Source organism: Crinia signifera, chromosome 6, assembly GCF_055691185.1.
Source record: "Crinia signifera chromosome 6, ASM5569118v1, whole genome shotgun sequence".
Taxonomy (NCBI): Eukaryota; Metazoa; Chordata; class Amphibia; order Anura; family Myobatrachidae; genus Crinia; species Crinia signifera.
The window spans coordinates 35,058,811-35,084,960 of record NC_139222.1 but is presented as its reverse complement, the minus strand read 5'-3'; the positions used below and the strand labels follow the sequence as shown (position 1 = coordinate 35,084,960).

General features: G+C 46.9%; 2 protein-coding genes across 6 annotated transcripts in view; one reads left to right on the top strand and one right to left on the bottom strand.

Moving 5' to 3' along the window:
• Positions 1 to 26,150, bottom strand: part of LOC146007513 (uncharacterized) — a 218,458-nt gene that overhangs the window by 27,617 nt on the left and 164,691 nt on the right. The window lies entirely within an intron of this gene.
• On the top strand, positions 345 to 21,165 carry LOC146007522 (uncharacterized). Its single transcript, XM_083145954.1, has 6 exons — positions 345 to 549; positions 685 to 808; positions 913 to 995; positions 1,137 to 1,521; positions 7,171 to 7,265; positions 15,113 to 21,165. Exons 2-6 carry the CDS (start codon positions 724 to 726, stop codon positions 15,407 to 15,409), a joined length of 945 nt encoding a protein of 314 aa, XP_083002080.1. The 5' UTR covers positions 345 to 549; positions 685 to 723; the 3' UTR covers positions 15,410 to 21,165.

The window sequence follows — 26,150 nt, the reverse complement described above, 5'->3', positions numbered from 1 at the left end:
CACAGTCACCCCTGTGTGTCAGAAGGACAGAAAAGGACCCAGAGCCGGGACTATGTAAAAACCGGACCGGACTAGACTCCGGACCGCCGGACAGAACATCAAAATCTGCAGTCCGGAGCTTATAGGGTCCGGTCCGGGGGTGTACTGTTCGGGGGGTGTCTTGTCCGGGGGGTCCCTGTGATAGCTATTATCAGGGACATGGGGATGGGGAGATTACAGCCTCCCCCTGTGGTCCGGACCGTCCGGTTTTTGCTACATGCCCGGACCATACAGGGAGACTTTATTCTACCCCTCCTCCTTTACCTGGTGACAGGTGTCACAGGCAGAACCCCCAGACAGGACACCCCCCGGACTGGACGCTACAAGCTCCAAAATGCAGAGTTTGATGTCTGGTCCGGCAGTCCGGGGGTTTTGTCATGGTCCGGTTTTTACCCATACCCCCAGAGCCCCATAACGGGGCCCACATCTCACTCACTGATACATGGGAGAGACAATGAGCAGAAAATCCTGGAACTCACCAACAAGATCATCCAGCTGCTGACTGGAGAGGTGACTGCTGGGAACGGGATGTTATACAGTAACACCGGGGGATGTGTCCAGAGAGGTGACAGCTGGAAATGGGACATTATACAGTAACACCGGGGGAAAGTGTTTGGGTGATGACTGTATCATTGTGTCTGTCAGTTTCCTATAAGGTGTCAGGATGTCACTATCTATCTCTCCATGGAGGAGTGGGAGTATATAGAGGAACACAAGTGTCTGTACAAGGATGTGATAATGGAGAATCACTGGCCCCTCACATCACTGGGTAAGAGGAGAATTCATTTTATTGTACAGGGTACAACAGATATACACAGATCATCTGCTAATCACACATGTACAATGTCCTCAGTCACTGTGTGTCTCCTACAGATGGTACCCCAGAGAGATGTCCCCGTACTCTATATACCCAGCACTGTACAGAGGAGAATCACAGGACCCCACAGGAGAATCAGGTAGGTGGGATTTAGTGTCACCTCAGTATATCTAAGTGACTGGCACTATATGAATTGCAGCAGCTGTGTGTGTCTTATACACTGATATTCTACTGTGTAATCTCAATAACATCAGACATTACTAATGTGGTATTTTTTTAGGTTCAGTGTGAAGATTCATCTGATATTAAGGTAGAAGATACAGGAGGAGAAGAGCTGTATGTGCCTGACATTAAGGTAGAAAATACAGAGGGAGAAGAGCTGTATGTGCCTGACATTAAGGCAGAAGATACAGGAGGAGAAGAGCTGTATGTGCCTGACATTAAGGTAGAAAATACTGAGGGAGAAGAGCTGTATGTGCCTGACATTAAGGCAGAAGATACAGGAGGAGAAGAGCTGTATGTGCCTGACATTAAGGCAGAAGATACAGAGGGAGAAGAGCTGTGTGTGCCTGACATTAAGGTAGAAGGTACAGAGACAGAATATACATATATGAGGGGTGATCAGCAGTGTAAAAAGGAGGAAATCCCTATAGACATCAGCACAGGTGAGGAATAATCACTTATTACATATTTTCCTTGTTCTGCCAATACAGTTTTCGGTACTCTTTACCTAGAAGGGCGCCCGCGATTGGAATCGCGGGCGTCGGGGGTAAAAAATCGCGGGTAAATCGCGGGTACATAAAAATCGGGTGCCCGCGATGACCGCGATTTTCCCATAGGGAACAATGTTAAAAAGGATGATTGACTGCGATTTTACTGTAAAATGCCTCAATGGCCGCGATTTTCCCATAGGAAACAATGTTAAATGGGCTACAGAGCCCAAATAGGCACAATTAACCCTTAAATGTCCCCCCAAATTTTTAACGCCACCCCACGATCCACGCCAACCCGAAGCGTGGCGAGCGCAGCGAGCCCGCGAGGGGCGGCGGTACGCGTCCTCCGACCTTTTCATGCCCTACTATCCACGTCGGCGTGGAGTTGAGAATAGAATAGTGTGGCGAGCCCCGCGAGGGGACGCGGATACCTTCAGTTATACGCGTCCCCTCGCGGGCTTCACAGGTGTCCGTGGCGACGAGGACACCTGTGAAGTCCGCGAAGGGACGCGTTTACCTGTGAAGGGGACATTTAAGGGTTAATTTTGCCTATTTGGGCTCTGTAGCCCATTTAACATTGATTCCTATGGCCAAATCGCGGCCATTGAAGCATTGAATGTAAAATCGCGGTCAGCACTAAATTTAACATTGAACCCTATGGGAAATCGCGGTGATCGCGGGCATCGCGTCGCGGCCGTTAATGTACTGCCCGCGATGCCCGCGATCACCGCGATGGGCGCCCTTCTAGGTAAAGAGTACCCAGTTTTCTCTTATCCTACACCCTCCTCTGTCAGACCAAACTAATGAGGACAATGCATCTGTTAAGTGGGGGCGTCCTGAGCCATCAGCCCCTATTATACTCCAGCTCTCCCCTCACATCATGTCACTGTGTGTTACCAGCCCAGAGATCTGACCAGTCTCCTCCTCACACTCTCTGGTGTATCTCATACATCAGTAGCCATCAGCCCCTATTATACTCCTGCTCTCCCCCTCACATCATGTCACTGTGTGTTACCAGCCCAGAGATCTGACCAGTCTCCTCCCCACACTCACACAGACAAGTTGACCCGCACCAAGTGATGTACTCGGAGTATAATCCCGTGGATGTCCAATTTCTGTTCAAACAGAGAGGATTTTTATATATAATATTCCTCTCAGATTGTGGGTGCTATCGACTGATTTAAGAATATGAATTATACAAAGTAAGAAAAAAAAGAAATCAGTTCTGCTGGGATGCACTCCTCATCCACGTGGTCCTGCCGGACCGAAACAATTTTTTAATTATATCTTTATTAACACACAATTTGAAGGTAAAAGGCCATCCGTTACTTTATTATTATCGGTCAATTGTATTAATTGTAGGTGACCTGATATTGAGTCCCTGTGTCAGGGATATTGATGGCGAAGTATTAAAAACAAAGTAGTGAATAAAGATTAGAAAAGAAAGTCAAGAAGATTAAAATCTGTAAACTGTTATTAATGATGAGGTTTATTCTGTCACTTCTTTGATAAGTGTCAGTAAAATTATACCTGTGTCAACTGTAAGATAAATGATTTGAAGCTGTTCGGTGTGCAGTATTTTATGCCATTTCCACATTCATAATGCTGATACGGCTTATAGGATGAATGTTGCGTTTATTCACGTTTTTTTTTAACACACACTGATTGCAATGTTTTAATATTGTCCTCCAAGTGGGGTAACAAAAATGTATATATCTGATTGATTATTAGGGCAGTATTATTTTATGCCCAGTCAGGGGTATTGGTGGTGTATTGAGATGCTGTGTTCAGTGTATAACCACTTTGTTCTGCATAAGTTTTTACCCAACCTGACAATCAGATATTAGTACTGGGACAGCAGAGAGATCTTCGCTAGTGAAGGTGTAATTGGTGTCTCTACTGCATCTGCAACAATTGCATTAATATTATATTGCATCAATGTGCATATACACGGCAAAGCAACTGACACATATAATCAGCTTTTATAGCAATGATAGAGCAGCTTGGGCAGCGGGCATAAGAGGCACCTTCCCAGCCTGAGTATGTATTCCCTTAGGCTGACTGTATGCCCCGGCTTTTAGTACATAGCTAATCTGCCGGAGTCTTTCTTTTACATACACTGTTGCAATTTTTTATATTAACCTCCAAGTGGGATAACTGAATATATATCCGACTGATTATAAGGGCAGTATTATTTTATGCCCAGTCAGGGATGTTACTGGTGTAGTAAGGTGCTGTATTAGATGTATCACAGCTTGATTTTACATATATTATTACCCAACAGTCAGATATAAATACTGCGATGGCAGAGAGATCTTCACTAGTGATGGTATAACTAGTGTCTCTAATGCATCTGCAACAGTTGTATAAATGTTATAATGTATCAATGTGCATATACAGGTTGAGTATCCCGTATCCAAAATGCTCGGGACCAGGAGAATTTTGGATAACGGATTATTCCGTATTTCGGAATATTTTAACATTTCAATGATGTATTTTGAAGTATCTTGCATTTATGCTGTATAAACACATAATATACACACAAATATATTTTATTACCACATAAAATACACACAAACATATTTTAATTGTTCAAAAAACAAGGTTTCAAAACGTGAAACAAAATGTGTGTACTATCTCAGCACTGAATTTGAATGCCAAGCAATCATTGTCTTGCACATATATAGTGCCAGTTACATATCATGTCCCCAGTAGTGCTGTTACATATGTCCCCAGTGAGTTTTTAGCAAAAAAAAAAAAATTTTCACTTTCTGGAATGTCCGTATTTCGGAATAATTCGGATAACGGATATTCGGATACGGGATACTCGACCTGTATACAGTACCGCGACTGACACATATGATCAGTACTTGTAGCGGTTTGGAATGTAGTGACTTGGGCAGCAGGCATCAGAGGCACCTTCCTAGCCTGGGTAAATATTCCCTTCGGCTAACTGTATGCGCCGGCTTCTATTACAAAGCTGAGCTGCCGGAGTCTTTTATGTCAGATCTCCGTTGCTCAGTGCAGTTCGTGATCTGGGGATATGTTCCCTTATAGTAACTGCATGTACTCGCGTGTTAATCACGCTGGCTGCCGACAGCGCTAATTCTCCTGCCTCACTGCGATCTATTCTAATACATATTACAGCATCACACAGGTATTAATAAATAAACAGTTTACAGCAATGCCAATGCGCATTTCGCTGTCTTTAAGCTTTGTCAAGGCTTAATCTTAATCAGCCCCTAATATACTCCTGCTCTCCCCTCACATCATGTCACTGTGTGTTACCAGAGATCTGACCAGTCTCCTCCTCACACTCTCTGGTGTATCTCATACATCAGGAGCCATAAGCCCCTATTATACTCCTGCTCTCACATCATGTCACTGTGTGTTACCAGCCCAGAGACTTGACCAGTCTCCTCCTCACACTCTCTGGTGTATCTCATACATCAGTAGCCATCAGCCCCTATTATACTCCTGCTCTCCCCCTCACATCATGTCACTGTGTGTTACCAGCCCAGAGATCTGACCGGTCTCCTCCCCACACTCTCTGGTGTATCTCATACATCAGGAGAGATCAGCCCCTATTATACTACTGCTCTCCCCTCGCATCATGTCACTGTGTGTTACCAGCCCAGAGATCTGACCAGTCTCCTCCCCACACTCTCTGGTGTATCTCATACATCAGGAGCCATCAGCCCCTATTCTACTTCTGCTCTCCCCCTCACATCATGTCACTGTGTGTTACCAGCCCAGAGATCTGACCAGTCTCCTCCCCGCACTCTCTGGTGTATCTCATACATCAGGAGCCACCAGCCCCTATTATACTCCTGCTCTCCCCCTCACATCATGTCACTGTGTGTTACCAGCCCAGAGATCTGACCAGTCTCTTCCCCGCACTCTCTGGTGTATCTCATACATCAGGAGCCATGAGCCCCTATTATTCTCCCGCTGGAGTAGTGGTAACCAGTGACCAGGACATGCTGCCAGTGTACCCCACAGCTACTGTGCTGCCAGTGTATAGTGTGAGAGAGAAGTGACTGGCTGCACAGTGTCACTGGCTTATGTGGGTTCCTGTCCCATAGTACTAGCTGGGCAATGTGTAAGCTGGGGTAATGTTACTCCCCTCAGTCTGAATGTCTTCGTGGCTGGGTCTATGCAGTCTGCTTGGTGATCCCATTGTATTGTATGTTATGACCACACTTTAGAGGTCATTCTAGTTTGATCGTTCCCCTGCGTGTTCCCATGGGGAGCGATGTTTTGCTATTGTGCACGCATATAAGCATTGATTCGTATGTGCAGGCTCCGTTCCTGAACGGACGTGGTAACTTGTATAGTCCCCTGCCATACGTCACCGGATGTCAGCTGCCCGCCCTCCTCCCGTACAAGGTGCCGCAAATCTGAGTGTACATATAGAGATGTAATTAGTGGTTGGTAAATTCATGTTAGACATCATGGACTCACTAATGGTATTATCCTATATGTATATGGGGTCCTCAGCGCCTTACACAGTATATAACAGAAACACTGCAAACATAACCAGAAATAGGGAAAAGATGGTACAGAACATTGCATTATAACTAGGTGTCCGGAAGGAATGGGAGCCAGTGTAGGGCCTGTAGGAGAGGGGGGCAGAAGCCGTCAGTTGGAGAACATGAGCTGTGGACAGAGATGGACGTTGGGGAGGACACATAGGAAAAGAAATACCGAACCATCTAGATGAGTGGGCAAAAAAGTGGAAGATGAGGTTCAATGTGGACAAACGCAAGGTCATGCACCTTGGGAGACATAACCAGTGTGCTAGGTATAACCTAAGCGGGAGGAATTGGGTAATTCAGTACTTGAAAAGAATCTAGGAGTCCAAATAGACAACAGTCTGGGGTGTAGTGCTCAATGTAATATAGCAACAAAAAAGGCCAACAAAATTCTAGCATGTGTCAAAGGGGGCATGGAAACTAGGGATTCAAAGGTAATTATGCCTCTGTACAAATCATTGGTTAGACCTCATCTCGAATATGGAGTACAATTCTGGGCCCCACACTAATAAAAGGACATAGAATTAGAAAAAATCCAAAGAAGAGCAACAAAGCTTATTAGGGGACTGGAGAATTTAAGATACGAGGAGAGATTAAGCAAGCTGGGACTATTTACACTAGAGAAGAGACGCTTAAGGGCGGACATGCTCAACATGTACAAATAAATCAGGGGCCAATATAAGGAACTATCAAACACCCTTTTTTCTGCTAATCTAGGACGCGAGGGCACGAGTTTAGATTAGAAGAAAAAAGATTTTGTTCATCTAGAAGGAATTTTTTTTTTTTTTTTACGGTCAGAGCAGTCAAACTTTGGAACTCTCTTCCTGGAGAAGTGGTGTCGGCAGACACTATAAATACGTTTACAATAAGGTTGGATAAACATTTATTGGTTAAAAACATCCACGGGTATGAATAACATAATCTGTCTGTAAAATATCGGAACATACTATACAACAAGGTATAAACTATTATAAACCTAGTTTGAACTAGATGGACGCAAGTCTTTATTTAGCCTCACCTACTATGTAACATTCTCTTTATAACAACCTTATTTTTTCCTATGCAGCTACTACAGCCGCCGCTGGGAACACAGATTATAAGAGGGTCTACGAAAATCATCTACTGCAACCCTCAATACTACTACAGCACACACACCAGAAGGTACCTAATAAATTCCACAGACCCTTACTCTGTTACCCCTGCACATACTACAATGCATACATTCAAATCAACCCACTTCAATTCCATTTCAAACACACCATCAAAACACACCACTACATACACTTACTACCAATGCACACGCACCTCATCCACACAAACACTACACCCACAAGCCTCCCTATCCAATACATAATACAACTTCATTCACATACTAAACACACATATACATCCCTCTCCCAGACAAAACACTACACTACAACTCCTACACTACGTATACCACAACACCTTTATTTCTATTCATACTTTTGGAAAAAGCGTATACCTATTCTACAACAATTTAATAACTATATTGCAACATTCACATCAGTCCCTGCCCCAGTGGACCTTACACTCTAATACCACTTTCACACCGCCAAAACGTTTAAAGAACCGGTATTTTTAAACTGTATTTAAAAATGGGTCTGAGCCTTCACTTTGCAGTAGATTACCGTTTTAAATACAGTTTAAGTACCATTCACATCAGTCAACCTGTTTAATCCCCCTGAACATGTTTCAAGGCAGAATGCAGGGGACAGCCTATCACATGTCTGTAATCTGTTGTTTTGACTAAATACCGTTTCAGAGCCATTCACTGCATAAAAATCGGCTCTGAAACGTGTAGGACTCTGCTTTTTAAACGTGTTGAAATACCGGTTATCTTTAACCGGTTAATCAACTCTGGCACTTTCCCACTGCAGCCTTCAACGTTTTGAAGTGGGAAAAAAACGGCAATATACCATTTAACAAGTGCAGTGTGAAAGGGGTATTAATATCCACTCAATCATTATAACAAACACACAATCCTAACTACCACACAAAACCAAATAACATCACGCCCCACAACTGCCCAATACACGCACACATCACCACACACTCACAATATACACCAACCCATACACCATCACTGCTACTCATACTATCATGCACAGCACACCAGCATCTACTCAACCCCATACTATATCCCTGCACCCACATTACACAGCACCCTCACATCACGCTTCCATACAAAAACCACACACATCCCTCCTCCATTTACAACTACCCTACATACAAACCACTCAACAAACTACACACTACCAAATACAATTACACTCCACAATACACCAATAACAACACCCTAACACACATTTGCATCACACCTTCACATCGGCAACAGCACTACAAACACAAGTTTACAATCTACAACTACACACCTATACAAAAACACACACTAATGTACAGTACTCTCTCCACCCACACCCAAACACCATTGTCCTACTACATATCTGGGTATCTACATTCTCTATATAACAATGTTATGTCTACTTACACAACCACTACAGGCGCCAATACAACCACAGAATATAATACGCTGTACAACACAAACCACACAAGGTAAGTAATATATTCCACATACCCTTAGTGTTTTACCCTGCACATACTAAACTAAATACACTCAAATATCCTCACTTCCTTGATAGTTTACTGTGTCGTGTCTAAACATAATATTATTTACAAATCCACACCCATGCATCTCCAAGTCCACATTCTCTTACCACAGTACCTACAGTCATAGCTACAACACCACAAATAACTACACACACACACACACACACACACACACAATAACACTACTAACAACACTTCCTCACCCCCTACACCAATCTACTTAACATTTCTACTGCACACTTACTCCCTACACAGCCTTCTATCAAACACACTTTAACGATACTTGTGTAGTTTCACGGCGCCACCGCACGCACAGTCTGTTTCAGAAACTTGGATAGTGGGGGTATGAAAAGGTCGTAGGACGCGTACCGCCACCGCTCGCCACGCTTCGGGTTGGCGTGGATAGTGGAATTAACAAAGTCGACAGCTGTTATGTCGACTAGTGTCATTGTGAACAGGTTTAGGAGTGTTTTGCACAGTGCACCCCTATGTACCCCTACACCCTACCAAATTGAGACGCATTAGCGTCTGAATCCAGATAACCCCCTTCTTAGCGGCTTGCAAGGACTCGGGATTCAGACGCTAAAGCGTCTCAATTGTAGCGTGCACTTATTTCTTCTTCATCCACCAGGTGTCACTGGAGTAACAGTGGGGATAGAAGGGCGACCACAGGGAGCATGGGCACTTTAAATATAATTAAGTGTGGCCAACTCCTCCCCCTTCTACTCCCCACCTAGGCAGTCGTAGAATGTGCCCTCATGGGAGCTGGTCACACTTCTGGCTTGCTCCAGGGCACAAGTTTTTAAAAGCTTGAATTTTTTTTTTTTTTATATATATATATATATATATACTACAAAAGACAGGCAGTTTGCCGCTGCCTGTCTGCATCGTGGGAGCGGTAATGTATGAGCGCAGCAAGGCAGCGGTAATGTATTCCTGACCTCCCGCTTAGCGAGGGGGTCAGTGTTTAAAACATGGCGGTAGAGCAGGTTTAAAACTAGCGCCATTTTGGGAGCACGGACCAAAGGAGGGGGCGGAGTTACCGTGTGGTACGCTCCCAGCAGCCCCGGCATCTCCCCAGCATGACTGAAAGCTGCGGCGGCCATCTTTTTAGTGCGCACCGCTGCTGACACGCTGAGGGTCTCCGCTTGCAGCAGAGACAGTCACGGACTCAAGCACAGCCTTCCTCCCGGTGTCCAGACCTGCTAAAAGCTTCCCCAAGCCCTGCATGCAGACAGTGGGGTTGGAGCTGGGTGAGACAGTTCTGGGCTGTATGTAAATTGCGCTTTCTGGTATATACCATAGCGTAGTTGATGGCCTCTGGCAGCTTCTCCTCCTGATACTGTCTCTCCTGTCCAGTCTTTTCTTCTGGCTTTTGACTGTACTATCCCTGGTGTGTGTGTACAGTTGATTAACCTGTTGATTGCTGCATATATATTCATATATTGTGTATAGCTTAATCACTGATAGCATGGCAGGAGGCAGCTCAAAGAAGTGCAAGAAATGTAATGCCAGACTTACACAGTCTGCTGAGGGTGTTCTGGTATGCGGGAAACGGTCATCTGTCAGACCAGACTGAGGTCGACAGTCATTAGGTCGACCCCGGAAGGTCGACTGTCCCCAAGGTCGACATGACTTAAGGTCGACATGGTTTTAGGTCGACATGAGTTTTTCGCTGTTTTTTGAGCCGACTGTAGACCTAAGTCTGTTCTGACAGATGTACCGCTTCCGCGAAAAATGCACCCCTGAGCCCATCCCTTCCACTTCCCAGCAGCCCCTCCCCTGAGGTGTCCTTTGAAATCTCTGATGCACAGAAGGATAGAGAATCCTCTATGTCACAGCAGCGGGAATTAACCCTAGCTGTGGAGGGTTTAACCAAGGCCTTGGCCCCAGAGCCTATACGGCCCTCCAGGGTTAAAGAGACTGCTCACACAGGTCTTAGACACTGACACGGATGATGATATGCCTGACCTTGAGGAAGGGGAATATGTTGCCCCTGAGGTGGATGTGCAACAGGATTTGCAGCCACAGCAACAGGAGCCAGTTGCGCAAAGTTTAGATGACCTTATAGATATGGTCAAACTGGCATTAGATGTGGAAGAAGGGGCATCTGCCCACAGTCACCCCTCCCTGTTTGGTAAAAAGCCAAAACAGACAGCTTCTTTTCCTCCTGCAGAGGAGTGAGATGACCACGTGCTACAGGCCTGGAAAAACCCCGATAAATTCCAGATTTCACGGAGACTCCTGTCTTCATACCTCCTAGCGGCTGTAGGCAGAAAGCTGGTGGAAACTCCACCTGTAGTTGACCCTTCGGTCACGCGTCTTTCCAAAAAGACTGTCCTCCCAGTACCGGGGGCCACCACTCTTCGAGACGCCTCAGATCGTAAGCTTGAACTTAGGCTAAAATCTATTTACACTGCGGCAGGGGTAGTTCAGCATCCAGCTCAGGTCGGATGCTGGGTCAATAAGGCCATTGGGGTGTGGGCCTCCCAGTTGGCTCATCAACTGAAGCATGGCGGTGAGGTGGATGTTCTGGTGCAATTAGCGGACCATACTTCTGAGGCATCATCCTATATGGTGGAAGCCTCCAATGATGTTTGCATCTTAGGAGCTCGCATATCTGCTCTGTCCATATCGGCACGCCGTTGACTCTGGCTCCGCCAGTGGCAGGCTGATGCTGAGTCCAAGCGGGCAGTAGAAGCACTCCCCTTCACGGGTGAGGTGCTCTTTGGGCCCGAAATTGATAAGTGGATATCACAAGCCACTGGTGGAAAATCCACATTTCTCCCTTCCACGGCCCCTCCTTCTACTCGTAGGACCTTTCAGGGAACATCCTTTCGGCCCCAGCCAAAGTTCAGTGGTCGCTCTAGAGGAGGCGTTGCCTCTCAGAGAGGCTCCAGAGGTCGTGGCAGAGGGGCTGCCTCTTCCACCCAAGAGGCCAAGGCTACCACCAAGCCCGCCACATGACGGGTTTCAGGCCCAGCTGGGGGATCCCAAGGTGGGAGCGCGTCTTCAAGACTTCAGGCATGTTTGGCTGCAGTCTTGCCAAGACGCTTGGGTGCGAGATCTTGTGGCCTTCGGCTACAAGATACATTTCCAAAAGCCACCCCCTCACCGGTTTTTCACAACCGGTTTGCCAGTTTCAGCAGAAAAAAGCATGCTACTAACTGCGGCCATCCAAAAGTTGGTCTTGGCAGGGGTGGTCATCCCGGTCCCAGTAGACCAAAGGACCTTGGGGTTCTACTCCAGCCTCTTTCTGGTCCCCAAGCCAGACGGATCGGCACGTCCCATTCTGAACTTGAAGGACCTCAATCCTTACCTCCAACCGGTCAAGTTCAGGATGGAGTCCCTGCAATCGGTGATCGCAGGGTTGGAGGAGGGCGAGTTCTTGGTGTCACTCGACATCAAGGATTCCTACCTCCATATCCCTATTTGGCCTCCTCATCAGGCTTTCCTTCGGTTCGCAGTACGCAGCCAACATTGGCAGTTTCAGGCCCTTCCATTTGGCCTCTCCTCAGCCCCCAGTATCTTCACCAAGGTCATGGCGGTGATGATGGAGATTCTGCGGAACAGGGAGTGACGGTCATACCATACCTGGACGATCTTCTGCTGAAGGCCCCATCCAGGGAGGCCCTCATGGTCAACATAGCCCTGACTCTAAGAGTACTCTCATTCGCCATGGATGGATACTCAATTTTCAGAAGTCCCAGCTCCAGCCGTCTCAACGGTTACAATTCCTGGGGATGGTACTGGATAACACTCTTCTGAGGGTGTTTCTTCCAGAGGACAAGATACAGTCCCTCCAGGACTTGACCAGGCAGTTGTCGGTCCTCACATGTACCAGGCTTCTGGGGAAGATGGTCGCCTCTTACGAGGCTCTCCAGTACGGTCGTTTCAGTTCGAGACCCTTCCAGCGTTGCCTTCTGCGTCAGTGGTCCGGATCTCACCTGCACCTTCACCACAGGATACGTTTGTCTGTGCGGGCACGGCACTCTCCTGTGGTGGCTGAACCCAGCAAACCTCAGAGAGGGAAAGAGGTTTGCCATCTGGAACTGGATACTGCTCACCACAGACGCGAGTCTTCGCGGATGGGGAGCAGTCATTCTGGACCATCAGTTCCAGGGCCGTTGGACTCAGCAGGAGGCCCGGCTCTCCATCAATATCTTGGAGCTCAGAGCAGTATACAATGCTCTCCTGCAGGGCCATCATCTCCTTCAGGGTCAGGCCATCAGAGTGCAGTCGGACAATGCCACTGTGGTGGCCTACATCAACAAGCAGGGAGGCACGCGCAGTCGCGCTGCCATGAAGGAGGTCAGTCGAATCCTGCTGTGGGCTCAAGATCACGCCTTGGCCATCTCCGCCATATTCATTCCTGGCGTAGAAAATTGGGAGGCCGGCTTAAGTCGGCAGGACGTACACCAAGGAGAATGGTGTCTCCATCCCCAGGTGTTCCAGCAGCTGGTCCACCGGTGGGGGTGTCCCCAGACAGACCTCATGGCGTCTCGCCACAACTGCCAGCTACCCCGGTTCTTTGCCCGCACGAGGGATCCTCAGGCGGTGGGAGTGGATGCATTGGTGGCCCCTTGGCCATTCTACTTTGTGCACATTTTCCCTCCATTTCCGCTGATACCTCGGGTGCTGCAGAGAATCTGGAGGGAGGGGATCACTGTCCTCCTGATAGCTCCGGACTGGCAGCGCAGGTCGTGGTACACCAGCCTCACGTCTCTTCTGATAAACGAGCCTTGGCCCCTGCCTCTTCAAGAAGATCTGCTCAGCCAAGGGCCTTTCGTCTTTCCTGACTTTAGTCGGCTTCATTTGACGGCGTGGCTGCTGAAAGGTCCATCCTGAGACAGCCAGGTATCCCGCGGGCGGTGATACCTACCATGATGAAGGCCAGGAAGGACGTCACCTCCAGGCATTACCACCGCATCTGGAGGGCTTTTGTAGTCTGGTGCGAGAGTCGTGGTGTGCCTACCACTCTTTTCAAAAAAGCCAGGCTTCTTCTTTTCCTGCAGGGTTGCGTCTTTCCACCTTGAAGGTACAGGTATCAGCGATGATGATCTTTTTTCAAAAGAAATTGGCCCTTTTACCTGAGGTACATACCTTTTTTCAGGGAGTTTCACGTCTGCAACCTCCTTTTCGTCCATCCACGGCTCCTTGGGACTTAGACCTTGTTCTAAGTTTCTTACAGTCTGCGGTGTTCGAACCACTAGAGGACGTGGACCTTCGTTACCTCACATGGAAGACAGTGCTTCTCCTGGCCTTAGCATCGGCACGGCGAGTTTCAGATCTGGGGGCTCTGTCATGCAGGCCCCCGTTTTTTGATTTTTCATCCAGACAGGGCAGAACTGCGCACCAGCGGTTCCTTCTTGCCTAAGGTGGTATCGGCCTTCCACATAAATCAGCCAATTGTGGTACCGGCCTTCCAAGACGTCTCTCCTGAGAACAGTACTCTGGACGTAGTCGGGGCCCTGAGAATCTATGTTTCCAGAACAGCATCGCTAAGGAAATCGGATGCTCTTTTTGTTACGTATGATCCGGTCAGGCGGGGCTGGCCAGTCTCAAAGCAGACGTTGTCTCGTTGGATCCGCTTGACCATTCGTGCTCAACGCGCTCCTGCATCCATCACAGCACATTCTACATGCTCTGTGGGCCCCCTTTTGGGCGGCTGCCAGAGGGGTCTCCATTCAGCAGCTCTGCAGAGCTGCCACCTGGTCTGGTCGTCAGACTTTTTTGCTCGGTTCTACCGATTTGACACTTTTGCAGCGTCAGCTTCACAGTTTGGACGCTCAGTGTTTAGGGGGTCTCAGCGCCATCCCACCTGTGTTGGGAGCTCTGGGACGTCCCCACTGTTACTCCAGTGACACCTGGTGGATGAAGGAGAAAACAGGGATTTTGTACTTACTGTAAATCCTTTTCTCCGAGACCACAGGTGTCACTGGACACCTGCCTCGGCGCTGTTCCTTTGTTATTAGGAATTCCTGCCTTAAGACTTTACAGTTATGTTGCTAGGTTAAGTTCCACTTCTGTTGTGGGAACTGCCTGCTATGTTATATGTGTGGCATGTTTGATTCAGTGTTTTCCACTGTTTTCTTTTTATGTTTCAATCTTTTCTGGTTGATTGTTACCTTGTGTGCTATACTAACCTCCTCTGGAAAGCGTGTTCTTTCTTCCAGCTCCATTCGGGCACATCCTTGTGACTGCCTAGGTTGGGAGGAGTTGGTCACACTTAATTATATTTAAAGTGCCCATGCTCCCTGTGGTCGCCCTTCTATCCCCACTGTTACTCCAGTGACAGCTGTGGACTCGGAGAAAAGGATTTACGGTAAGTACAAAATCCCTGCTTTTTTACAATACACTGATACTTTCTCATGTCATAGATAACTATGGACTCCCAAGAAGATACCCTATTAAGAAAACGAAGAAAAAATGCAGAACGCCAAGCAAGATGGTTAGCAAAACAAAGTCAAGAGTCCCTAAACAAAATTAAAGCTGCAAATGCAAAAGCAATTAAACTTCGACGTGCACAAGAAACAGTACAACAAACTCAAATGCGTCGTATTGTAAATGCACAAGCACAGCGACGCAGAGTGCAACGCCGAAGAGAGAAACAAGCCGTAGTTCCAAAGGCCGTGGATAACGAGTGTCAGCGACGCACACATACAGAACAAACATGACCAACTACCTCCATTTACCAATGTACAATCTCCTACCTACCTACATACTTACCTACCTACTTACAAGCCAGTCTGGAGATATACAATACAAACCTCCCCCCTGGCTTCTGAGGCCCGAGAGGAAAATCCAGCTTACGCCCCCCCCAAAATATTTTTCCTTGCTGAGAGAGACTACAATAGCCATAGCAGCTAAATCAATGTGGGTAGTAGTAAGACCCCCTATGGGGAACTCTTTATACCACCGATCATACTTTATGCATATGTTTATTTGAATGCGCATATAAAACTTTTGCTGTGGAGAATAATTGGTCCTACAATTAGGATACATATCTATCCACAGAGTGACAGTATATCTTCTATTCATACTCAAGTGATACATTGTTAAACTATAGCAGCTAGATCTATTGTGGTAGCGGTAAGACTCTTTGTGAGGGATTCTTACATCATCAACATTATCATACTGCTTATTCTAACGTGAAAAGAAGTTACCCCCTTCTTTCATATCCACATCTGCTACTGTCATACGGATTAATTCGCTCAATTGTGGGATTGGTTAAACCAATCCATATACGACAATCAGTAGCAGTTACCGTATAACAAACACATTGCAGGGATATTTTTGAACATTCATTCTGTCCTTTTCTTTTGATTTCACTTATCCTATTGAATTACGCAATGTTGATTGAGACCACTAGATGGCACTAAAGGTGTACAAATATAATACAATCATTATTCCTTAGAAAGCTGTTGAAATTCCTCATATATCATGGGTGCTCTCTGTTTATATGACAGAATATATTAATTCTGATATTGACCCCTTATTTGTTAGAATCATTTGTGGTCCACTATCTTTACTAAGGTGCCTACAAATTATTGTTGTTCAGACAGTTTTATAGAGTTCACCTACCAATATATAGTATTGGCTTACTGATGCTTTGAATGGTTCACTATCTGCACGGTTATCTTCAAATAGTGCCCATTCTTCAAATGTGATGGGGATAAATGTCCACTCTCCTCCTCCTCCTGAGGTAGTACCTTGAGAGCAGATCCAACAGTTTGTAGTGTTAAGGGCATTCCCTACCAATTTATGTAATTGCAACAACATATTTCGGTTTTCTCCAGTAGTGGCCTTAGACCATTCTATACAGGTCTCCTCAGGTGGCTGTCCACAATACTCACAAATACACCTTGAGATGTGTGTCAAATTTCTACATTCATGGCTAGGGTGTTACGCTGCCCTCTGGGGCACAGGGAGTAACTGTTGGCAGATGAAGGCAGGAAGTCAGGCGTGAGCCCGTAGCCGGTACCGCCGGTTAGGACGGCTACAGCGGATGCTACACTAACTCTATTGAGTCCCTGAGGCAGATGGTAAACCCCTGCAGAGCTAGGCTTCACCTGTGGCCGTCGCGTCCGAAGGAGCGAGTTAGGCCCGCTCCGACCCCGATGCAGCTAGGTCTTAGGAATAGACAAGGGGTAGACGATCGCCAAAGGGTACCCAAGAGGACCACTAACTACCGGGCCTAGCTGAGGGTTGACCCCTGACTGCCGGCACCTGGCTAAACCGGGATGCGACCAAGTCGCAGACACAAGTGAACCAGAAGAGGAGTCCCCAGCAGGATACGCCACAGGGACAGCGACTCCCCAAAACAAGGATAATGAAAGAGGGCACTCCCTGCCTAAGGATACTACTAATGACGAAAGAATGAAAGAACCAGAGCAAAAAGAGAGATAAAATTACAGATGATGATGATAATGAACCCACAGAAGGGCACGGCCACGGCGGGCCACAGGGTTAGGAAGGAAAGAGAATAATGAGCCCACGGAGGGGCACGGCCACGGCGGGCCACAGGGTTAGGAAGGAAAGAGAATAAATGAGCCCACGGAGGGGCACGGCCACGGCGGGCCACAAGGTTAGGAAGGAAAGAGAATAATGAGCCCACGGAGGGGCGCGGCCACGGCGGGCCACTGAATATAGAAATAAAGACCAAAGCTCCACTGGAGCACTTACGTGACCCACGAGAAGATGGAGACTGTCGGCCAAACGCAGGCTCAGGCTGAAGCAGGTCTCTGGCAGTAGCAGGACTCTGGCTGAAGCAGGACTCCGGAAAGGACACACCAAGGAAGGCTGGGAGAAGAAGTAAATAAGGCAACAAGTAGCAGGGCAAGAAAAGACCGAGGACTTGGATGCCACGGGGACCGGAATTAAATGCTTAACTGCTAAGGGGGGCAGAAAGCTATAACCGGCGTCTGTGCTCAGCAGACGCCGGCTATTTATTTGAACTTCGCGCCGCCTGACTGACGCTAGGCGCGCGCGGCCGCCGGGCGGAAGCCCGGCAATGTCCCCAGCCACGTCACTCAGTGCCGCATCAGCCGTCCGTCCGGGTGCATTGCAGCCCGGGCAGCGGCGTGCAACAGTACCCCCCCATTGAGGAAGGTTTAACAACCCTTTTCCACCGGGTTCATTAGGAAATTGTCGGAAAAACCCTTTTAAGGTTGGGCGAATGCAAGTCTTTATCCGAAACCCAAGACCTCTCCTCGGGACCGAACCCCCTCCAGTGTACGAGAAACTGCAAAGAACCTCTCATGAGTCTGGAATCAAGGATTTTCTCCACACAGAACTCCTGTTGCCCCTGCACCATCACCGGAGCAGAGCCATTCCTCAGTCTGCGTGGAAATTTTTGTGAAAAAAACACTGGCTTGAGAAGCGAAGCATGGAAGGTACTTGAAATTCTGAGGGAATTAGGTAGGGAAAGACGGAACGCTACCGGATTAACCCTCCTGACAATCTGGAAAGGACCAATGAACCGAGGCCCCAATTTTGCCGATGGTTGGTGAAGCTTTATATTACGGGTGGATAGCCACACCCAGTCACCAACTTTGAAACGGCAAGGATGTCTGGATTTGTCAGAAAATACCTTCTCTCTTAGAGAAGCTTCTTTAAGAGCAACATGGACCTTTTTCCATATGACTCTGAGTCTAGAGGCAGCTGATGGAGAACCGGGGGCATCAGGTCCCAAAGAGTTAGCCCGTGGATGGAATCCATATACCGTAAAGAAGGGTGAGGTCTTAGAGGCCGAATGATGTGCGTTATTATACGCAATTTCAGCTAACGGCAGAAAACTGACCCAATCATTTTGCAGTTTGGAAACAAAGACCCTCAAGTACTGTTTGAGAGACTGATTGAGACGTTCCGTTTGCCCATTGGCCTGTGGATGAAACGCAGAAGTGAGACTGGTCTTTACTTTTAAGGCTGCACAGAACAATCTCCAGAACTGTGCCACAAACTGTGGACCACGGTCAGACACAATATCACTGGGCAACCCATGCAATCGAAAAATGTGCTGAAGAAACAAAGTGGCCAGTTCCTTAGCCGAGGGTAACTGTCTTAAGGCCACAAAGTGTGCCATCTTGGAAAATCTATCGATGACGACCCAGATGACCTGACAATGGGACGAGATCGGAAGACCAACGATAAAATCCATGGCCAAATGGGACCAAGGCCTGCAGGGAACGGACAGGGGCAACAATTCTCCTAATGGTCGAGAACGTGCACAATCCGGACAAGACAAGACAAAATCTTTGTTGTCCCTGGCCAGCTTTTCTGCAGACTGCCGTAATAAACGAGTCAACCAGGTACTCCAATACACTGGTTCTCAACCTTGGTCCTCATGTATCCCCAACAGTGCATGTTTTCCATGTCTCCACACAGAATCACAAATTAAATATTTGCCTCTGAGAGTGAACCAGAATAAGGCCCTGAGTGACATGCCACGCGTGCATCCACTGGGGAAGAAACCTTCCACTTAGACCCATCTTTTAAAAAGAGCAGGTAAAAAGTGCGAAGACCTGGGAAAATAGGTATTATCCTCTATTATCCCCAAAAATACGAACCCTTTATATCAAGAAGGTTACTGAAACACTTTAATGTACAAAACCTATTTATCTTAATCAGAGACTCCACAATAATACTAAAGTGAGTTTCTTTTGGATTAGAGACTGAGACAGTTTCTTCTAAATCAGACTCTGACACTGTTTCAGGTGCAGAGTGACTGAGAGATGGATCCTCCTCTATGACAGGTTCACCCTGTAAATTATGTTGTAAGCTCTGAACAGAGGCAGACAATGAACCCCACCAAGAGGGTTCCACAGCAAGGGGGTGGGGCAAAGCCAACACAGGTGGCATCACAGAATGCGAGGGTGGTGCAGACAATAATCTATCTACCAGCTGTGCCAAATCTGTGTCATAGACACTGCCCAAGCCGGCTCCTGAGGGGAGGTTGAGGCTGAGGGCTGTTTGTGTGCTGTGAAGCAGCTTGCACACAAGCCATCCTGCACTCTATTCTATAGAGACAAGCCAGCAACACAGACTATACATGACAGTAACAATGGAGCCCCTGTCTCTTACCTGGGGCTTACCCCCGGAAGACACAATGCAGGACCTATGTACGCTATTGCCATTATTTTGCACCAAATGGTACAGTGTATGGAATTAGTTTAACAGCCACACTGTAGTAGCAACTAACTGGGAACAGGGGGAAACAAACCCACAGACAAAGGGTTGTCAGAGTGAACTGATACTGACCCTCTACCCAACATAGCACACAGGGACATACAATGTGGTATACTAGTAAAGCACAACTAACCAATGCCCAGAGGGCTGGTAGGAGCAGCAATGTGTACCCTGACACCTGGATATGGAGGTGAGGTACACAGGGGACAGGAGTTCACACTCCAGAAGAACACAATTGCTGCAAACACACTGCCCACACCATTCTGGGCAATCCACTCAACAAACCGAGCCCTGAGGCTGGTAGGAGGGAAACTGGTGTGACCAGTCCTGTTATGAAGGAGAGGCACCTGGGGGACTCTCAGCGCGCTGCAGCCTGGGCAACAATGGCCGCTCTGCATTTGAGGCAGTAAGGAGGGTGAAGGAAGCCAGCGACAGGAAACATCTGCGAGGGAACGCGCACCATTTGGCCATGGGAGGTGCTGACGGGAAGAGCTCTCCTACCTGTACTAAGATCCCCAAGGGAGATTGTCTCATGGTACTAAGGAGGTTATTCTGATCGTAGCGGCCAAACGTGCGTACGTTCCATATTAACGTACGCTATCCGTACGCGGCCGTTGAGTTTAAGTCCACCCACAAATCAGCCGCATACGTACGGCCAGAAACAACGCCTAAGGGGAGTGGCGTACAATTGAGCGTACGCCAACGTACACGGACGGACCAGCCCTTACACTCCGACAACTGGCGTACAACAGAGCGTACGCCACCGTTTACGGACGTCTCTCGTCCGTCTTCCCGCCGACTTCTTGCGGCTATCTGAGCGTACGCCAGCTTGTACGGACGGGTCCCTATTGTTTTCAATAGAAAACTCAGCTTATGTCACCGCTCGTGAGAGTGAGCGTACGTCCGTGCACGCTGGCATACCCTTCACATATATGGACCTGCAAATCTTGCCTTTCAACTACAATTCTGACAATTAATTAATTATTCTAATTGTTATTCAATTATTGTTTTCTATTAACTCAATTGTCTACCTTAATAAAGACCCTAATAAAACAACATTTTAACCCTCAGTTATGTTCTAATGTGGCATTTTAATCACTATCTATGTGTCCCCACATTGCTTTTACTTTTAACCCCTTCCCGACATTTGACGTATATATACGTCATGGCCGGGAAGTACTTCCCGACACATGACGTATATATACGTCATGACTTCTAACTGTCACTGCGTCTGACAGCAGACATGTCCCTGCATGCCCAGGGGGGGCTGCGATGCCGCCCCCCCGTCGGCGATCGCTGTGATTGGCTGTTCAGTGTGAACAGCCAATTACGTTTTCTGTGTCACCGGCGAATAACGTTCGCCGGTGACACGGGATCGGAGGTGATTGGTGCTGTAAAGTACAGCACCAATCACCGCGGGGTGTAAGGGTGACACTGGTGTCACCCCACCTCACCCCGCCCGCCCCCAAAGGCCGTGATTGGTCCGTCGGACCGACGGACCAATCACAGCCATGGAGGGGGGTTTAAACTAACGGTGACTGCACTGCAGACGCCATTCCGGTCTGGAATAGCGTGCAGTGCGGTCACCGTGCCCAGCTGTCGCCATTTACTGACCAGAACCTTGCTAAATACTTACCTGATCACTGCCTGGATCTTGCTTCTTCTTGTGACATACTGTGCTGTGTTGTGCTGTGTTGTGCTGCTGCAGTGTCATCGAGTTATAGATAGAGAGAGCGAGATAGAGAGAGATAGAGAGGCCTAGTGACAGAGAGTGCTATATTTTGTGCTGCTGCAGTGTAATAGAGTTATAGAGAGAGATAGAGAGAGATAGTGACAGATTGTGCTATATATTTTTTATATAACTGACTGCTGCCCCCCCTTTTGTGCTGATCAGTATAAATTAACTGATCAGCAACTTTTTGGGGGCGCAGGGTATTTTTTATATATATATACCTGTCAGTGCTGCTGCTGCAGTGTCATAGAGTGATAGATAGTGAGAGATAGAGAGATAGTGACAGAGAGTGATAGAGACTGCTATATTTTGTGTCTGCTGCCCCCCTTTTGTGCACCCCCAGCAACTTTTTGGGGGTGCAGGGGTTATTTTTCATATATATATAACTGTCAGTGCTGCTGCTGCAGTGTCATAGAGTGATAGATAGTGAGAGATAGAGAGAGATAGTGACAGAGAGTGATAGAGAGTGCTAAATTTTGTGTCTGCTGCCCCCGCCTTTTGTGCTGATCACTATATCTGAGGTGATCAGCAACTTTTTGGGGGTGCAGAGGTTTTTTTTTTTTTTATATATACCTGCCAGTTGCACTGTCAGTTGCACCAAAGGTTGTGCACCTGCTGCCCCTCACTGGTAATCAGTGTCGCATCACTGATCACCTTTTTTTTTTATTTTGTGTGTGCTGTGGGGTCTTTTTTTAATTTTTTTTTTACACACACTGTGATTTTGTGGGTGTCCTGTGGCCACTGTGCGCTGATCAGTGACGTACATCACTGATCATCTTTTTCGGCACAGGGTTGATCTATTTTTTTCAAATTCCTGTTGCCTTTGAGCGCTGTTCAGTGACGGACGTTACTGACCAACATCTGTGCTCAATTTTTGGCGCAGGACCTTTTTTTTTTTTTTTTTTAACCCCTTCAATTTTTTTTTTTAACCCCTTCAATTTTTTTTTTTTAACCCCTTCAATTTTTTTTTTTTTTTAACCCCTTCAATTTTTTTTTTTGTATAAAGTATTTTTTTTTTTCTGCACTACATACACACTACACACTACATACCCCCCGGGTTGAAATAAAGTTTGTACCCCCCCTACACTATACACGTGTTGAAACATTTCACTACCAGTAACACAAAAATAAAAATGTCATCCCAAATGTCATCCCAGTCATCCAGAAGAATGTATTCAGCGGAGGAGGCATATGCCATGCTTGCTTCTGACTCTGACACAGCCAGTGATGCAAGCGGGGAATTTGAAGGATTCGCCTTAAGCTCCTCTTCCTCCTCTGGTGATGAGGGACCCCCTCAAAGACGCCCCCGTAGAGCAGCTGAGACCCCCCCCCAATAATTGATCTCGTATGGACCCCACCACCAGACAATTTTGAGCCCCAGGTTCCTGAGTTTTTGGCCATGCCAGGAATCCAATTTGATTCCACAGGTCTCAGAGAAATTGACTTTTTCAAATTATTTTTCTCTGATGATTTTATAAATTTAATGGTGGACCAAACTAATTTATATGCCCAGCAGTTTATTGCTCAAAACCCCACGTCATCATTTGCTAGGTGGACCCCTGTAGATGCAGTAGAGATGATGACGTTTTGGGGTCTGGTGTTTCATATGGGCATAGTAAAAAAGCCAGAAATTAGGCAATATTGGAGTACAGATGTTCTGTACAGCACCCCATTTTACCGTATGGCCATGCCCCGGGCTCGATTTGCGACGATCCTTAAATTTTTGCATTACAACGATAATGCACAGTGCCCACCCAGAGATGATCCCACCTTTGACCGGCTATTCAAAGTCAGGCCGGTCATTGATCATTTCAGTGCCAAATTTGAAGAGATGTACATCCCAGATAAATTCATTTGCATAGACGAGTCCCTTATACATTTTAAAGGAAGGGTTAAATTCCGCCAGTACCTTCCCAGTAAGAGGGCAAGGTATGGCATAAAAATGTATAAGCTGTGTGAAAGCACCTCAGGGTACACTCACAGGTTTAGGGTATATGAAGGGAAGGATTCAAGAATTGAACCGCCAGAATGCCCCCCCTCCCTCGTAGGTGTAAGTGGAAAAATTGTCTGTGATTTAGTGCACCCCTTCCTGGATAAAGGTTATCACCTCTATGTGGATAACTTTTACACTAGCATCCCCCTGTTTAAGGCCCTTGGTTCAAGAGGTACAGCAGCTTGCGGTACTGTGCGCAAGAACCAAAGAGGCCTCCCAAAAACGCACATTGCCCAAGTAATGAGAAGGGGTGAAAGCAGGGGAATATGCACCGAAAATATGTTGTTGGTCAAATATAAGGACAAGAGGGATGTCCTTATACTGACAACAATTCACGGAGACAGTACCACCTCCGTCCCTGTACGAGGTACCAGTACCCACACCTCAAAACCTAATTGTATCCTGGATTACAATAGGTACATGGGCGGAGTGGATCTTTCAGATCAGGTACTGAAGCCGTACAGTGCCCTGCGGAAAACAAAAATCTGGTACAAGAAGCTGGCCGTGTATATCATCCAGATATAACGCTTACGTGCTATTCCGTTCTACCGGCCAGAGGGGGACATTTATGCACTTTCAAGAGGAAGTCATAAAGGGCCTAGTATTTGGGAACCAGCAGGCAGAGGGCCCCAGTACTTCTAGTACTGGCCCCCGTATTGTACCAGGGCAGCATTTTCCGAACGAAATCCCCTCCACTGCAAGAAAGGGCAGGACACAAAAAAGGTGCAAAGTTTGCTATAAAAAGGGAATAAGAAAGGAAACTATTTTCCACTGTGAAACTTGCCCCGACAAACCCGGCCTATGTATAAAGGAGTGTTTTAAAATATACCACACATCTATGGATTATTAGGTTCATCATTTCACCGTGCTTCGGGGGTCTTGCTAATGCCACATAGCACCCACCAACATTCCACCAGAATCTGAGCTGCAAAATCCAAAAATCACTCCTTCCCTTCTGAGTCCTGCCATGCACCCAACTGGTATTTTTTGGTCACATATGAGGCATTGCCATACTCGGGAGAAATTGGGGCACAGATTTTGGGGTGCTTTTTCTCCTTCATACCTTATGAAAATGAAAAATTTTGAGCCAGAACTGCATTTTTGTGTAAAAAAATGTAATTTTTCATTTTCACTGCCCAGTTGTATCAAAATTGGTGAAACCCCTGGGGGTTTGAAATGTACACTATACCCCTAGATGAATTCCCTGAGGGGTGTAGTTTGCAAAATGGGGTCACTTGTGGGGTGGTTCCACTGTATTGGTGCTTTGGGGGTCTTGCTAATGCGACATAGCACCCACCAACATTCCACCAGAATTTGTGCTGCAAAATCCAAATATCACTCCTTCCCTTCTGAGTCCTGCCACTTTTTGGTCACACATGAGGCATTGCCGTACTCGGGAGAAATTGGGGCACAGATTTTGGGGTGCTTTTTCTCCTTCATACCTTCTGAAAATGAAAAATTTTGAGCCAGAACTGCATTTTTGTGTAAAAAAATGTAATTTTTCATTTTCACTGCCCAGTTGTATCAAAATTGGTGAAACCCCTGGGGGTTTGAAATGTACACTATACCCCTAGATGAATTCCCTGAGGGGTGTAGTTTGCAAAATGGGGTCACTTGTGGGGGGGTTCCACTGTATTGGTGCTTTGGGGGTCTTGCTAATGCGACATAGCACCCACCAACCTTCCACCACCAAAAATCACTCCTTCCCTTCTGAGTCCTGCCATGCACCCAACTGGTATTTTTTGGTCACATGTGAGGCATTGCCGTACTCGGGAGAAATTGGGGCACAGATTTTGGGGTGCTTTGTCTCCTTCATTCCTTGTGAAAATGAAAAATTTTGAGCCAGAACTGCATTTTTGTGTAAAAAATGTAATTTTGCATTTGCACAGCCCAGTTGTATCAAAATTGGTGAAACCCCTGGGGGTTTGAAATGTACACTATACCCCTAGATGAATTCCCTGAGGGGTGTAGTTTGCAAAATGGGGTCACTTGGGGGGTTCCACTGTATTGGTGCTTGGGGGGTCTTGCTAATGCGACATAGCACCCACCAAAATTCCACCAGAATCTGAGCTGCAAAATCCAAAAATCACTCCTTCCCTTCTGAGTCCTGCCATGCACCCAAATGGTATTTTTTGGTCACATGTGAGGCATTGCCGTACTCGGGAGAAATTGGGGCACAGATTTTGGGGTGCTTTTTCTCCTTCATACCTTCTGAAAATGAAAAATTTTGAGCCAGAACTGCATTTTTGTGTAAAAAAATGTAATTTTTCAGTTTCACTGCCCAGTTGTATCAAAATTGGTGAAACCCCTGGGGGTTTGAAATGTACACTATACCCCTAGATGAATTCCTTGAGGGGTGTAGTTTGCAAAATGGGGTCACTTGTGGGGGGTTCCACTGTATTGGTGCTTTGGGGGTCTTGCTAATGCGACATAGCACCCACCAACATTCCACCACCAAAAATCACTCCTTCCCTTCTGAGTCCTGCCATGCACCCAAATGGTATTT

Excerpts from the sequence above, each read along its gene's own strand:
- LOC146007522 (XM_083145954.1), top strand. The coding sequence starts at position 724 with ATGGAGGAGTGGGAGTATATAGAGGAACACAAGTGTCTGTACAAGGAT. Across the intron at positions 996-1,136 it reads GGACCCCACAGGAGAATCAG|GTTCAGTGTGAAGATTCATC; the intron begins GTAGGTGGGATT and ends GTATTTTTTTAG. Across the intron at positions 7,266-15,112 it reads TACAGCACACACACCAGAAG|ATAACTATGGACTCCCAAGA; the intron begins GTACCTAATAAA and ends CTCATGTCATAG.